We start from the raw sequence: 17,395 nt of genomic DNA on the forward strand, positions 1-17,395 counted from the left end.
TTTAAAGTTTCATATTCAAATTATTTTCTATATCGCTCTTCTTTGTCTTTCGAAATAATTAAACTGCACTATCAGAGCACTTCACATCCTATTATACGTGTTTGTGTTTATTTTATAAATTATTTGTTCGTTTGAGTGGAACGAATAAGAACATAATGGAAAATTATACAATACAAATGGAATTTAAACAATGCAAATGAAAAATTATACAATGCAAATGGAAATACAATACAAATGGAAAATTATACAATACAAATGGAAAAGATCAAATATTGCAACGTTTGACATGGCATAGTTTTCATTTATATGTCAATTCGATATATCCCAGTGAACTCGGAATAAAAGACACCATACCTGCTGCATATCGGTATTTGGATATTTCATAGAACCGATGTCAACGGCAAGCTAACAAGAAAACAAACAAACAAGAAAACAAACAAACAAGAAAACAAACAAACAAGACGACTTCAGCTTTTACATCATCAACTTTCCATATTTGTGTAGCAATATTGTACTATCACCTGAAAATTCGATATGTTCTACACAATTGTCGAAATTGTGTCTACGAGGTTTTACTATTCATAAGGTGTGCACATATACAAAAAATTCAAAGAGAATAACACAAAAATTTCAAACCCTGCTTGCTTTGTGTTTAAAATTTCGACATCCAGTCATGAGTTTAAATGTCTGTGTTATCGATTTGCATATTACGTAGTACACTATTTTTTTTTAACTGTTGTAAATTTATGTTCTTCACAGAACTGAGCAGGTTGGCCGGACTCTGAGCGGCTGAACACATCTCATTGTATTCAGTGTACACGTACGTATGTGTGTTTGCTACAAATAATATGGTAATGGATTAAGAACGTAAATACTACATTCAGTGTCATTTCGACCTACATTTGTAGATGTAAAATGACCTAAGATATGATACGGGTCTGCAATCTAACATATTATTCTGCAGCTACTCAAGCATTGCATAATAATAAAAATCAATAGGTGTACGCGTTGTTCAGTATAATGCAGTAGATTTAGACCAGTTGATTGCCAGGTATTTGGTTATTGTTTCACAGAAAAGAAGGTGATATTTATTGTGTTGTTATTTTATTTTTAGACAATCATGTCCGTTGAAATCATATATAGCAGATTGAATGAAAAAGAAGCCCCCATCAGCCCGCCGGTATTACCGAAAACAGTTGATCGGTACGTCATACATGACAATCCAGAATCCTCTAGTGTTATGTCTGAAATTCTTAACTCTGATCACGTGAACAATGAGGAACTGCATTTGTATAGACAGTGGGCCTTCATCTACGAATGTGGAGTTAAACATGTCCACAACTTGGACACTTTTGTGACTGGAAGCAGAATTGATTGTTCCGTTTCACAAGGAAGTGACGAGGATCAAATGATACAGGTTAGAGACACAGAAGTGGTCACTAGCGGAAGCTGTGACGTCAGCATGGCGGGAAATGTGATAACCATGAACACAAAAGAATGCATGTCTGGTTTTGCTTTATTGAGTCCGTATAGGCTTTCTCAAAATCTAATCAAGCATGAATCTCGGTCGTGTCTGGAATCATGCGTCCAATCAAAAGATGTGACTTATTTGTCAAGCGAGATTTACCTTAAGTATATGATGGATATGATAGCTGGCATGGATAAATATTCCCCGCCTTCTTTCCATGCTGGAGAGTCATTGCGTCACGGTCCATGTGTCATGTTAAATTACCCCGAACAGGGACAGGACTCTGATATAGGTATCGGTTTGAAATGTTCCTTATGGCCCGAGGAATCACTGGAATGGATATCCAGAAAACGGAAATCGAACTGGCCGGACGAATTATTGATCAACAAAATCAAATCGATGCCCTGTCATATTTTACCAGTGGGTCATCCACTTTCTACCAGGTGTCATTTAGAATGGAGATTTGCCTTCGTCGTGCCAGAACGAGAGCTCATCTGGAATTTCAACGACGTCCAAGTTCAGTGTTATGTTATCTTCAAGAGCTTGAAGAAAGAGATACTAGACGAAATCGCTCCTGAAGAAATTAATTCTTTTCATCTGAAAACAATTGTGTTTTGGCTCTCCGAAGAAATAATACATTGGGATCCCTCTGATTTAATTAACTGTGTGAAGTTGTGTTTATCCTTCTTGAGGAAATGCATTCAACAAAAGTATTTGTCACACTACTTTCTAAGATCTCGAAATCTTTTCGCAGTGAAACTAGAAGATGAAAAAATGAGGGTCCGCCTTACTGCCGAAATTGATCGCATACAGAAGAACGTACTTGAATGTTTTATGAATTGCAAATGGCACAGCAAAAGAGAACACAATTTATTAGCATTGCGTTCATTATCACATGAACTACCACGGATGGACTTTCTTGCAGCCGGTAGAAGCATTTTGCAAACTAACCGCAGCAGGAAATTCCAAAGGAACAGGTATACCCACTCCCGATGCCTTAGCTTTGAAGTTACCATCTCTGTCATGTTTTTGCAGACGAGTGTGGAGAGCTTACTAAGGGTTGCAGAAGAAGTGACCGAACAACTAGGAGAATCTCTGATGGGAATCTATGCGTTGAAGTTTCTATCCATTCGGGTTGGAATGCTTTACCTTGTGGAGGCTAAAAGAACGGCGGAGAAACAGATGCGACAGAAGCTAATCTCTGAATCAAAATGGTGCTTTGAAGCGGGATTAGAACACGACGTACTGGCTGCATCTATGTACTTACTTACCTATCATTATCAAGCAAGAAATTACAGCGTTATCCGGAAATTTATGAGCGAACTCTTCAGCAGACGTCTAGCGATTCCATATAAAGGGACACCCGGGTTGGTCATTTGTGGGGAACGTTCATTGCTATCACCGGATATGGACGAAACTGTGACGGAAAACGATATGGCTAACGAAAACGACCTTGCATTTGACGTCATCTTCAGTTTTTCTGATATTGCTTGTGTGCCTCCTGCCTTACAATATGAACTGGCTCTTTTGGATGGGAGATCCAATTGGCACTTTTGTGCAATAAATCCACTCGTCTATGTCTCATACATGCAGTTCCAGGTAGCTGTTAGTCTGGGAGATATAGAAAAACTACCGCAAGCCGTTAAGCATTTAAAGTCGATGGTTTGGTATGTAGAAAATGGACAAGGGTGTTCGAATGGAAGACCTGTAGAACTTCATAGACATTACAATATATTGGGATATTGTTACTACATCATGAAGGACGCTAGAAATGCCATCGAATGGTTTTTCAAGTCTCTGGAGACCTGTCCTACAAGTGGAAATGCAGCGTGCTATCACCTATGCAATACTGTATATGCATGTAATCTGCTTTTCTCCTTGTGATTAAACTGATAAAATTCATGGTATAAGTATTGTTTACATTTAGTATTGCATCACAGAGTATATACATGCATAACCATAAAGAAACCTACACGATCTGTATTTTTTTTTCAAACTTCAATTCTTGTGTGACAAAACCAAGATGGTATTTACGATCAGCGACATGCCATTTCTGAAAAATTTACGTCAGAAGTGAATTAAACATTGTATCGTCGATTATCATTTGTTTCCATTGAAAACGTCAATTTTAGTTATTGTCTTTTATTTCACAACGTCGAACGCATTGAAAAACATGATTTATAATGTTTTTGATAGATGTTCTCAAATTCGCTCTGTATTTATAGAAAGAACAAGTGTACAATAAGGCATATTTCTGATAAAGTATCATGTCAATAGTCACTCAATGTGTATCAATATGTAAAATAACACCCATCCACATTTCATTGAAAAGGTTACACACATACAGAGTGAGATATACTTATCATGTAAGCTTTATATGAATAAAATTCAGCAGTTTTATTTTACAAAGTTACTGTAACGTTTTCTATGCAAGTCAGATGTACAGGTGTCCACCCTTCCACCTCCCTCCCCTTTCTCTCTCTTCTCTCCCCATTTCTTTCTCTCCTCCCTCCCCTTTCTCTCTCTTCTCTCCCCATTTCTTTCTCTCCTCCCTCCCCTTTCTCTCTCTTCTCTCCCCATTTCTTTCTCTCCTCCCTCCCCTTTCTCTCTCCTCCCTCCCCTTTTCTTTCTCTCTTCCCTCCCCTTTCTCCCTTGCCTTTTCTCTCTCACCTCCCTCTCCTTTCTCTCACCTCCCTCCTCTTTCTCCCTCTCCTTTTCTTTCTCTCTTCCCTCCCCTCTCTCTCCTCCCTCCCCTTTTCTTTCTCTCTTCCCTTTTCTCTCTCCCCTCCCTCTCCTTTCTCTCACCTCCCTCTCCTTTTCTTTCTCTCCTTCCTCCTTTTCCCCTCCTCTCCCTTGTGCATTATCAATCTCATTAAAATCCAATATTATCTTCTCACACTGTAGATCTGATTTAATCAGATCAGTATATAACAGTTTACATGCGATATAATTTTGAGTTAGAAACTGGATTTTACGCTTGTTCGTCATCACAAGTCTGGAAGAACTGAAATTTTCTTAATCAACACTATAAACATAGTATAAAGTACTTTTTTGCCGTTTAGCTAAATATGTGTCACTAAATTTGATTAGTCATTTCATTTATGTATTTATTAATACCGATTATTGTAAATCTGTTGCAGGATACTTTAGCTTAGTAAAAAAAAACCATGGCATTAAAACTATGAATATGTTAATTGGTACTAGTTACATAATATGGGACATGAAATAATTGTGATCTTGATCTAACCTCTAGATGCGAAAAAAACAAACAAAAAAACAAACAAACAAATAAAAAACAAAACAAACCAGCAACCAAGAATAAGTGGTTTGAACTTCCAAATCACTATGACATATCCATGTTATTCGAGATCACTCTGACATATCCATGTTATTCGAGATCACTATGACATATCCATGTTATTCGAGATCACTCTGACATATCCATGTTATTCGAGATCACTCTGACATATCCATGTTATTCGAGATATCTCTGACATATCCATGTTATTCGAGATATCGGTGATGGAGATAGCGAAGTTCAACTGTACGTGCATTCTAAAAGTTTTACATTCAAAATATCATATCTCAATGTTTTCATTAAATATAAGAAATAATCCATCCTTACAAGGAGCTCAAAGAATAAAAATCCATCTATAAAATATTTCCCTGTGTTTTTATTGACTTGTGATGTCTGTACATATAGTATACCATTAGCACTCACTCTGAAACCTGATCAAAGTTTCTCTAGTAGAATATCACAGATTTTGTAACAAACATCACATAAATATATAAATGTGTATTTTATAGACATGATAATATGTAAGAAAAAAACCATTTAAAATAAAATTTACAGTAGAACAACTAAAAACAAATAGTAACTTAACAAAAATCTGTTTTCCAAACATAATTGACTTCTGCATGTGTTTTATATTTCAACAATGTTCTCGATAGGCTACCACAATGGCTGATATATCTGATCTTTGACTGGTCAGGATGGTTGATGTTCAGTTGAATTACAATTCCTCACAGTTTAGCTATAGTGTTTTGCAAAATCATTTGAATAGCTCCTTTTTTGACTTCAAACAATGACTGGTTTATTGCTTCCCACGTGTTGGTACTCTGTGTCATACATCTTTGGAGCCGTCATTACAGACTTTGTTCCTGGTGCTGTAACAAATCACTAGTGTAATGAAATGAAAACTAATACATACATTAAAGTTTTGGGTATAATTATTCTTAAATTTGAAAACTTGATACAGATTAGTTATATGCAAGTAAAAAGCTATCACTGCAGTATGAATCTACCAATTTTTTGTCAACCACTTTAAAACATGTATGCATATTGTTGCAAGTAAAAATCTAAGAGATGATTCCACTGACACATACATGAAATGTATAGTTGTCCAAAAACTTACTTGGGAGGACAAATGGTGTGTCTACGGCGCAGTAGTAGTTTTCCTTGGCTTTGACATCAGATGGTTGTTGGAACGACTCGGCATACAGAGACTTCAGGCCACCATGGGGGACAGGCTGTAGGGCCTTTGGCTGTCTGGGGATAGTTGTCCGTGTTTTAAACCATGTGGGGTCCACCATTGGCAAACGCTCCCTTGGAACATTGTCTTTGGGAACAGGACTACAAAAAAAAAAAAAAATTGGAATGACTCTACTTTTGAAGTATACCTGCAAATATGCATCATTTTAATGGGGGGTTGGATATCCATAGAGTACTTACTCATTGACTTATACTCACTTGTGTTTCAGCCCATGGCCCCAGGCCTTGGGGTACTCCTCACACTCCCAATATGTGGCCACATCCTTTTTGGGGTACTTTTTCAGTTCATTTGGTTTGAATGATCGGTGATCTTTTTGAGTGGTTGATAAATAGGGATCTAATAAAGCTAATACTCCTTTGTCCCGGACATAGAAAGGCTGGGCTTGAAGTTTAGGATTCTGTGTTGTGCCTTGTCCATACTTTAAAAAAAATTAATATTGTTAAAAAATTTGTTAATACATTGACAAAATTACAAGAATAGCTACTGGCATACAAAAATGGATAACATAGACAACTTCTATAGACAAATGCCATCAGTACATACTTTGGATGGACCCTCCTTGTGGTGATCATTGAGATTGTAGGCTTGTGGTAAGTTCAGGCCTGCAGAGTCCGGGAAATGGTACCTATCCCGGACACCAGCCTTGTTGGCAAATTCCTCTTTTGTCTCAGTTAACTGGTTCCCCATTGTAAGGGGCTTCCGCCATCCTCCCTTATCAAGCTGAAGGGAGAAATTTTTGCATTATTCTAAAATCTCAAACTTGTGAATACACTTATCATTTGTAAGTTATAGATCTGAATAGGAAAGATCAACTTTAACAATAAACAGTCTTTTTATACTAACCTTTTCTGCAAGGTCTTTGACATAGTTGACTTTCCAGTGTCCTGGGGCCTTTCTGTGGATAGGATTGTTGTAGACACCATTCCCGTATTTGGTATCATGGAAATCACCATATGTTGTTTTAAAGTGTTGGTCTCTAGTAATTTCATCCTGTTTTGCCAGAGGGGGAGGGACTGGATCATAAATCAAAGTCTACAACATACCACAAATAGTATAAACATATTGTACATGTACCACATAAAAACAGCTACACTGACTATCATTAGTAGTCTTTCTTTTTATATAAACATGTATATTCATACCATACCAGTCTGAATATATATTTATCATACCTATAGTTAATCTCGACTGAGAGTCGGCTTGGCTGAATATTTGGACTGACGCCTTTACGGTGAAGGCGTCAGTCCAAATATTCAGTCAAACCGAATCTCAGCCGAGATTAACCCATAGTATCAAATAAAAAGTAAAAAAAAAAAAAGTATAATGAATAATTAATGACTCATTAATTTCTGATGAATCTAAAGAACAAGGGGCACGCAATAAAGTCATCGAATACGCGTCGAATCTGAAGCTCATGTTTATTCAGAGAACTTGAAATACTAGTAGATCTAGATAAATGTTTGCACAAAACGTGCTTTAATTAATAGTTTACAGTGGCGATTCCAATTCTTTGACAAATTGATACAAATAGGGCAGTTTTCACGACTTTGGCTCTGTAAATACAAGATCCCTGCAGTGGTGCAATGTGTTTGTGGTTAGTTGATTCTTACCTTGAAATCAGAATTAGGGAAGTAGTAGCCTGGTCGGTAGTGATGACCAACTCCCGTGGACGTATGTTGCCAATCCTGTCGTGGCTCGTTTTTAATCTCCTGGAAACTCATATTTATTATATTATGATTTCACAACAATGTATATGATGTTTTCTGCACTATACCTACAATATCCGACCCAGAATTAACCTACATTGCCAAAATAATAACACTACTTTCCCTCCTTCACGCTTTGTGTCACTGTTACCAAGCAAGCTCGAGGAATTGTGGGTAATCTTATTGTATACTTTTAAGTCCAATCCATGTTGATGTTTCCGGAATAGAAGAGAGCAGAAATATTGTAAATGATTTCTCTTTTCTAAAACCACAAACTATTTTTGTAAATTGATTACATGTAGTTTACAATTAATGAGAATGTATGTTATTGGGGTGATATGTGTCACAGAAAATATTCTTGAAGGGGGGGGGGGGGGGGGGGGGGGGGGGGCCTCAATACATGTATCAACACTTCGGGAAAGTTACGTCCCTTGTCCGCCATAAAAATCGTATTTCCCTACGTTGGCCTTTGTAATTTTCCTATCCGTAGCTTTGACATCTGTTATTTTTCCATCAATTGCAGTCAACTACAATATGCCCCAGATTGGGGCAACCCATTAACTTGTATGAAAACTTGGTAATTGGCTAAAATTCAAAGTAATAACATCTTACATTTGGTAAGGTAAAGAATGAAAACTTGGTTTTTCACCGATTGACCTTTGCCTGACCCCGCAAAGGGACGTAACTCGCGGCGAAGTGTTGATAGGTGTATAAACCCCAACAAAATTTCAAAAACCCAACACCAACAAAATACACCAAAAAACTTACACACGTCAAGAAAGAACACTTTTCTACTAAAACCTGTACGATTCATTTTCTTAGTACCATTAGATCTATAATATACAGAGGAACTTGTCTAAGGGAAGTAACTCTAAATTGTAATTCGTTGCTTTGGGAAAGGGGGTGGAGTAGCGGGTATGTTCCTTTATGAAAATAATATAAATTATATTTTGCACAGTGGTAGAACTATCCAATTTCAACAATGTGTCCGGGTCTTCGGGAAAATTCATAATCAACTAATGGTGCCGGCTTTTAAAGGTTAGGAGTTACTAGGTAGGCCTATATCCTAGTAGGCTATGCCATCTTGTAAGTATTATCGGAATCCTGCCATTCACTCTTCATTGAGAGGTAGGTAAGCGATTGCCGATTTACACTTCTTAAAATATTATAACACGCCTTTGAATAAAAAAAAAATTCCTACAAAAAATCCATCTGATATTTTTTCAACCCCCCCCCCCCCCCCAAAATAAATATATATATATATTCTATTCTAGCATGCAGTTATCAAATCCTACTTGTTCAAAAGGATTATATACAATAATAGCCTTTCTCGGACCTTGGGACCCTGTTAAAATCAAATTGTTTCGACTTAGATAAAGAGAGACTACATCTTATATATTTATTTATCTATTTTCCAACCAAGGGCACCCTCAAGGGGCAGCATGAAAATATATACAAATACTGTACATATACACATACAAGTAAAGAAAGAAGTGATTGCTTAACACATAGTTACATGCAAATACAGTGTCATATATTGTTCAAAAATATACTTTCCAGTTATATTTAAAGTAGAAAATAGATGGCTCTTCAGAAAATAATATGCAAATGAATTTTCGTTCATCATTAAGTTTAGCAAAAATTTTAACTGTTTTTTCTATAGCACCACAAAAAAATTTCTTTCATAAACAAACTTTTCACATTTAATAAAAAAAATAATGAATCTCATCACCTAATGAACCGGAGTTGCATTTATTACATATTCGTTCATTCCTAGTAATACCAGAATATCTACCAACTTCAATCATTAATTTATGAGCTGATACCCGTAACTTACAAATAGATCTTCTAATATTATTTTTTTTTTAAATTTTGTTAAGATAGTTTTCAAAACCAAAGTACTCCTTAAGTTTAAAATAAATGCACAGTTTCCCATCAATTAATTTATTTCAATTATTGTACCAGGTTTCAGTGTATTTATGACATAATGGTTTCTTGACAATTTTCTTAAATATAGGCTGACTATAATTTCTGAATGGATATCTAATTTTAACATATTCTAAAACCTGTTCTGCTAGTGAGTACCATAACAGTTTGTTGTTGAAATGCAAAGATTTACTACATAGATAAGCATCCACAAGTAGTTTAAATTCACTTAAGTTTTCAAGCCTGTACAAATGATTGATTTCAAAATATCATAATGTAGAGGGAATCTCCCCAATTCTGATAGTACAGCAAAATTTGTACTTTTCTTATGTACACCAAGGGATGTATGTATGTACACCGAAAATACATTTAGAATATTTTTGATGAAGCTTCTTACAGTGAAGTGATTTTAAAAAGTTTGTCTGGATCAAATGGTGACAATTTTAATTTATTCCATGAACCTATGTATCCACCCCATACTTCAGAATTATATAATAATATTGGTTTTATTGTGTGGTCAAAGAGATGAATACATGTACTTGTTTTAATTCCTGATGCTAATTATAATAATCTTTTTTTCAATTTATAGAATCCTTTTGAGGGCCGTGTTAAATAGTTCAGATTTAGCGGTACTAAAGCTGCCAGATGCAGGAGAAAAAAAACGTACCCAGGTATTTCTAATAAGATGTACATTCAATATGATTATTCTGAAATTTAAATTTACATTGCAGTATTCTCCCAGCCTTGTTAAAGACAATAACTTTTGTTTTCTTAACATTAACTTTCAAACACCAATCATTACAATATGTTTCTAAAATAGATATTCTCTGTTGTAAACCCTCTGCTGACGTTGACATTATTACAATATCGTCTGCATACATTAAACAATTTAAATTTTCATTTTGAAATGATACAGTATCTATACATTTTTCGAGATATAATGGAAAGTCATTGATGAAGATTTTGAATAGAGAGGGATTTAAATTGTCCCCCTGTCTTACACCAAGATTAATCAAAATGTGTTAGAGACAGGGGTATACAATCTGTATATAATTATGAAAAGCTGGAAAATATCTAGTATGCTGCAGCATATTGTGTTTCTGCAGCATGTTTCAATTGATCACCGACCCAGACCTTGATCTACAACATTTCATAGGTATACAATGTAAATGAATCTTAATATCTTCCTTTTTTATATGTTGTCAAGGCAGCCAGCATCACTGTATGAAATTAATACTATGGTGTCCAAACCATTTTACTAGATGCACACAAGCACACTACTATACATATACCCACACATGGACATTTAGAATTTATAGTGATATCATTGCAAAATTGTTGCAAGGAATAATTAGCTAATCATAGATATGGCTTGCATCAGACTGCATTTACCAAATTTTTTTATTAATGTAACAAATCAAATGCGTATATCCAGAAAATTTAACAAGCAGTAACATAACTACATAAAGCATGGAGCATGGATCAATCAAATGTATGTTGCACTAGACAATCTTTCATCCAATCTTCATAGGTGTATTTTTTGCTATGAAAATTTTCATTAGTTCATAGTTATCAAACAACAAACATGTAGAAACGATTTATTTTTATTTTTTCTGCTAGGTAAATTGGCACGAATACGCCGTCGTACGTTACAGTTGTGTATAAAAGTCAAATATAATCGGTCGTTCCGGCACATCCCGAAAGTTCCGTATTATGAATTAGATTGTTCTTCCGTAAGTACAAATCTAATCTGAATAATTTACCGATGCAGCTTGTTATAGTTATGTCTCTATAGTTTGCTGGGTCATTGGGGTCCTCGGCTCTATAAATTGGAGAGATATAGCCATCAGCCCATATTTTTGGGTAAACCCCATTTTTAAAACAGGTATTGAATAGCTTTCTCAAACATGGGATTAATTCAAGTAATTTTGACTACATTTTAGCATTTCATTTGAAATTAGATCGGGCCCAATTACTTTACCTAACTTAAGCTTTAAAAATAAATAAATAAATAAAACAACAACAAAAAAATCCCAAAACAACCAAAAAAAAAAAAAAAAAAAAAAAAATAACAACAAAACTTAAGCTTTGAAAGTGCATTTATTATTTCTTTATCTTTAATTTCAACTTCAAGTTAATTAAATATGGCTTTCTTTTCCCTGTAGAATATTTTCTACTTCATTAGTCTATTCTGAAATGTGTTATCAGTGTTAGAGTGCAAGTTTTTAAAATGGTTGACCCTCTTATATTTCATGAAGTACAGTGTATATGTCTAACACAATTTCACATAATTTGTCACACGGAGTTATAAAACCTGATTAGAAATACTAAAATTTTTGTGAGCAATTTCTTTCAGAAAATATGTAGAGCGCAGCTTTGAATAAACATATTTTTTTTTCTATCACACGTGTGCTAGAAAGGTGTATCTATAGCATGAACACCTTGGTATTTAATTTGTCCAAGTCTGCGTTCGGAGATTCGAGGGCCTTGATCTGTACGATATTTTGTCTGTTTGTCCGCAAAAACGTTAACCGTGTCCATAACTTTTAAATGGATGGTAATAAGGCTTTAATGTTAACATATTTCTTGGGACAAAATCTTTGGTACTATTTTTTTTAATCTTGTGACCTTCACCTTATAAATGTAGTTTGACCTACTTTTGAAAAACTTTAATCTAGGCCAAAACTTTTGACCGGTTAGTGATGGAGCTATGATATTTCACAAACAACAACAAAGTCTTTTACCCCATGACCTTGGAATTTGACCTACTTTTGACAAACTTTGACCAAGGCCATAACTTTTGAGTGGTAAGTGATGTGGCTTTCATATTTCACACATGTATTCCTTTCATATTTCACACATGTATTCCTGATCCCGTGGAGATCCGGGTTAGAATAGGTCCTCAGTCCCCCTTGCTTGTCGTAGGAGGCGACTAAATGGGGCGGTCCTTCGGATGAGACCGTAAAAACCGAGGTCCTGTGTCACAGCAGGTGTGGCACGACAAAGATTCCTCCCTGCTCAAAGGCCCTAGGCGCCGAGCATAGGCCAAAATTTTGCAGCCCTTCACCGGCAGTGGTGATGTCTCCATATGAGTGAAATATTCTCGAAAAACAATATTCCATCAATCAATCAATCATGTATTCCTGTGTTCTGGTTCAGCCCTCCCCCCTCCCTCCCCGAATAACTTGCACGAGTAGATTTAATCATTTATATCTCTCTAAAGCATGTCAACAATGTCTTACATAACTCAAAAGTCCAAAATAACTCACTGGATATTATAACAGAACAAGGCTGTATAGTGATTGTTTGTGATATGTTTCAAAAAAGAATACCCACCAACAATGTCTGTATTAACAATTGCTCTTAAAATAAAGCTGTAATATTTTCTCACACATTAGATCTCATAATTAGATTCTCATCAGGGCCGTAAATTACATGGAGGCGGAGGAGGCAGCTGCCTCCTCCAACTTTTGAGCCAAAAAAAATTAAAATTTAAAGTTCATTAGAATTTATGTTGTTTCCAATAACTAAGAACATGATACCTCCCTTAAAAAGCATTCCAAATCTTTCTTTTAGAATGAGTTAGTCAAGTAACATCTTAGAAGGCCCTAGAATCAAGGATTTTGCACGAAACGTGTTCAGTGTGCACAAAATGTGCTCAGCGTCTGGGCGGCCCCCAGACCCCCGCCTAATTTCCTGCCTCCTCCAAATCGAAGGTTAATTTACGGCCCTGCTCATAAAATCACTAGATTTCAGTCACATCAAACAAAAATATCTTGTACGTTTTAAATAATTTGTCCCATTTCATATAAACATCTTAAACTTATCACAAATTTTCATAAAATTCAAATATTTTTCTTAAAGCATATTGACGATAGGATTGCATATTAGTCCAGTATGATGATAATAATATTGTCAACTACATGATCGAACTATTATTGGATCCATTTATCTAATGCCTTTTTTATCGTACGAGTTATCTAAACATTATTTATAAACAATGGAGGAAAATCTGACTCTGACACCTTCCCCCGAGTCAAAATCGGGGATAAGAAACAGCGATTCTTTTCAAGAAATGATGCAGAGAATTAAAACCGAAAGAAGCAAGGAATCCATGATCAATTCCACAGACGGTAATATCAGTTTTCACACATTAAATTGATTAATGTGTTTAGTACGTACATGTACCTGACACTTGCAAGGCCAGGAAGAAATAATGAGTGGGAGAAATGTGGATGATTTGCACGTAATTTGGATGCATCTAATATGTTGACGGAGCTACCGTTAGAAAGAGCACAGCTTTGTGTATTTGAGCGGATCCAGACACGTTCGTAAGGAAAGTGGGTTGCACTTGGGTGTGTGCACAGGGTTTTGACAGGTTGGGTACACTTCCCCATCAGCGAGATATTCTCGCAAAAACGCGATTATCCCTCTTTAGCGAGGGTAAATATATCCCTTACAACTGAAAAAAACAACAACCCACCGGTGGAGTGCATCTCTTCGTGTTTCACCTGAAAAGAAGAAAAAGTGCTAAAATGTCTGATACTTATGCAAATATATTAATCAAAACTAAAACACGGTGTGCATTGGATTTCAGACTGCTTCCCTCTTACACAGCAACTTTGATATGCAATTTCTTTACTGTGTTGTTAATTTCATAGAGACAATGGGCGTCATGTTGAGTGTGTGTCGCACTTATTCAGCATTGCATGGAATTTACCATTATTTTCAATAAAGACACCAAAACACCTGTTTATGGTAATGTTTACTCTCTCACTAAGGAGGGATAATCGCGGTTTAGTGAAAAGATCTCGCTATAGGGGAAGTGTTCCCAACCTGTATGACACAATCTGATATATATTAGTATATAGAGTGAAGGGAGCTAGCAGCAGCCATTTAAATTCTCAGTTGCTCGTTGGATTTTATGCATCCGTCATCCGTTGCAGTCCAACTTAGAATTATAGCTACTCGTGGTCATCCTCACAATATTTGAATGAATGTTGATTGTCCGTTTTGGCAGATCAGATTCGTTTTCACCAGCTATTAGCCTCCGAGTTCAAACGAGTCAACCATATTGAAACTTTAAATTTCTGGTGAAGATCTGCAGCAAAAGTAGTCAATTGTCTTGCACCTTTTGAGGTTGAGTCATTCAGTGCTGAACAACCACAATATTCCCAGAAGGGGGACATATTGTTTTAGTGTGAATTCTTCTTCTTCTGCTTCTTATACAAAGTGTGTCTGGGCCATAACTTTTAAGGTCACCTGAACCAAAGGCTCTAGTGAGCTTTTCTGATCAAAATTTGTTGATGTCGTTGACGTAAACTTTTCACATTTTCATCTTCTTCTCCAGAATCACTGGGCCAATTTCAACCAATATTGATACAAAGCATCCTTGGGTAAAGGGGTTCAAGTTTGTTGAAATGAAGGGCCCTGCCCCTTCAAAGGGGAGGTAATCACAAAAATGCAAAAATAAGGTTGGGTCATTTAAAAATCTTCTTCTCAAGAACCACAGGGCCAGGAAAGTTCAAATTTACATAAAAGCTTCCTGACATAGTGCAGATTCAAGTTTATTAAAATCGTGGCCCCTGGGGACAGGGTGGTGCCACGATAGAGGATCAAAGGCTTTTATGGGAATATATAGGAAAAATCTTTAAAAATCTTCTCAAGAACCACTGGGCTATGGCCCACAGGGTTAGGGAGGAGCCACAATCGGGGATTGAAGTTTTACATAATACATGTATACATATGTAGGGAAAATCTTTAAAAATCTTCTTCTAAAGAACCACTGGGCCAGAAAAGTTTATATTTCCATGGCATCTCTCTGACAAAGTGCAGATTTAAGTTTGCTTAATCATGTTCTCCAAGCTTACGGTGGGGCCACAATTGGCGATCAAAGTTTTTTATGGGAATATATGGGGAAAATCTTTAAAAAATGTTCTCAAGAACCACTTGGCCAGAAAAGTTTAAATTTACATGAAAACTTTCTGATACAATGTAAATTCAAGTTTGTAAAAATCATGGCCCCCGAGGGTAGGATGGGGGCCACAACAGGGGATCAAAGTTTTATGTACGAGTATATAGGGACAATTTTTAAAAGTCTTCTTTTCAAAAGCCACATGCAGGGCCAGAAAAGTGAAAATTTACATGAAAGCTTCTTGACATAGAGTAAATCCAAATTTGTGTAATTCATAGTCCCTGGGGATAGGGTGTGGTCAAAAGGGGATCAAAGTATTATATGTTGATATATAGGAAAAATCTTTAAAAATATCTCTAGCAGGCAACACAATTAAGTGGAAATACTTGCTAAATGCGAGTTAAAAATTGAAAGTGCGAGTGAAAAATCACAAATGATTGCAATTATGGGGCTCATGGCGGGTGTGACCGGTCAACAGGGGATGCTTACTCCTCCTAGGCACCTGATCCCACCTCTGGTGTGTCCAGGGGTCTGTGTTTGCCCAACTATCTATTTTGTATTGCTTGTAGGAGTTATGAGATTGATCACTGTTCGTTATCTTCACCTTGCTAGTGAAAAAATAAAAACGATCTTTTTTTTCTGGATTTCCTCTGTTTATTGGCTGTAATTTGAAGCTTATAATAATTTTGTCTTGTGCATAGAAACGCTTTATAGAATGATTATAAAAATATTGAAAAAGTAAACGTGGATCGAATAAATAACTAAGACCAAGGTCATCTCCGTCAATACTTCAAGCATACTTTGGGCGTCTCAGAGATGTCTGATTGAAATAGCAAGCATGTTGATCTCGTCCGTGTTTACTTAACACATGGAAGTGTTGGTATCACCGCTTCAAACGGTATCCTGCTGTATTCTATAGTCAAACACTTCGAGTTCGTGTTCTTTTTTTCAAATAGAATCTTTTAGATGAAATTTCCCAAAAGTTTTAAATATATAGTTTGAATTGATGCTAACAGTCTTCAAGATTTCAAACCACGTGATGTTGTAAATGGGTGTCAGATCTCTGGACAGCGAGTACGCCACACAAGTATACCCTATGACCCTCACCATGTACCAATAATACATGTATGTTGTCTGATAATTCATTAAATTGTAAATGAAAGAACTCTTAATCTTATTTTTGTTATTGAGCTTTTTAAAAGATTTTCCCTATATTTTAATATAGAGACATGCTTTTCCTGTAAAAAAGCAATCGATTGAAAAATGCTAGTAAAAGCTCAAATTTGCTAGTTGGAAAATAATCCACTAGCTAAAATTTGCTATTAGTGAAAAAAGTCAATTTCAATCCCTGTCTTTAGAACTAGGGCTTTCATATTTTGTATACACATTCTTTACGAAAGACCTTTCATGTGATGCAGTGGTGTGTGATCTACTTTTAATAAAAATCTGACCTATTCAATATCTCTTCCACTATTTAAGATAGAGCTTTCATATCTTTATATAGATTTCTTATGGCAAGGTTTTTCATATCATACCATTATCTATGACCTTGTGACCTTGGTCTTATCCAGAAGAGTTAGTTATATTGGTGTGCATTTCTGTGTTATGTGAATTTATTTTCAGTGATATTTTGATCCTTTAGATTGGGGCCAAAATTATGGGATCAAAATTTTTCATAAGAATAAAGATTAATAAATTTTTTTTTTAAATAACAACAGCTGAACAATGGCAAGGCCAAAGTGATTCAGGTGAGCAGTGTGGCCCATGCCTCTTGTTAAAGCTACTATTTGTGGTTTGTAGTCGATTATGCTCAATTTGTATTCGATGC

General features: G+C 35.8%; 3 protein-coding genes across 5 annotated transcripts in view; 2 read left to right on the forward strand and 1 right to left on the reverse strand.

Annotated features, from left to right (window-relative positions):
• The first annotated feature begins 690 nt into the window (after window positions 1-690).
• Window positions 691-3,881, forward strand: LOC125682958 (uncharacterized). Its single transcript, XM_048923605.2, has 2 exons — window positions 691-820; window positions 1,115-3,881. Exon 2 carries the CDS (start codon window positions 1,121-1,123, stop codon window positions 3,350-3,352), a length of 2,232 nt encoding a protein of 743 aa, XP_048779562.1. The 5' UTR covers window positions 691-820; window positions 1,115-1,120; the 3' UTR covers window positions 3,353-3,881.
• A 1,241-nt stretch (window positions 3,882-5,122) lies between these two features.
• On the reverse strand, window positions 5,123-7,903 carry LOC125682965 (uncharacterized). The gene is made up of 6 exons (XM_048923618.2): window positions 7,632-7,903; window positions 6,865-7,053; window positions 6,565-6,741; window positions 6,219-6,439; window positions 5,884-6,101; window positions 5,123-5,635 (listed from the first exon to the last, which is right to left on the reverse strand). The coding sequence occupies exons 1-6, from the start codon at window positions 7,740-7,742 to the stop codon at window positions 5,547-5,549; spliced, it is 1,005 nt and encodes a 334-aa protein (XP_048779575.1). The 5' UTR covers window positions 7,743-7,903; the 3' UTR covers window positions 5,123-5,546.
• Window positions 7,904-13,625: 5,722 nt separating this feature from the next.
• Window positions 13,626-17,395, forward strand: part of LOC125682962 (uncharacterized protein KIAA0930 homolog) — a 39,005-nt gene continuing 35,235 nt past the window's right edge. For 2 of the 3 annotated variants that reach the window (XM_048923610.2, XM_056139553.1), the window contains exon 1: window positions 13,626-13,786. In XM_048923610.2, the coding sequence (XP_048779567.2) occupies window positions 13,654-13,786 (133 nt within the window). In that variant the 5' untranslated portion in view covers window positions 13,626-13,653. The remainder of the gene's footprint in view (window positions 13,787-17,395) is intronic. The other variant, XM_056139550.1, reaches the window with a different exon arrangement.

The sequence above is a fragment of the Ostrea edulis genome, chromosome 6 (genome assembly GCF_947568905.1).
Source record: "Ostrea edulis chromosome 6, xbOstEdul1.1, whole genome shotgun sequence".
Taxonomy (NCBI): Eukaryota; Metazoa; Mollusca; class Bivalvia; order Ostreida; family Ostreidae; genus Ostrea; species Ostrea edulis.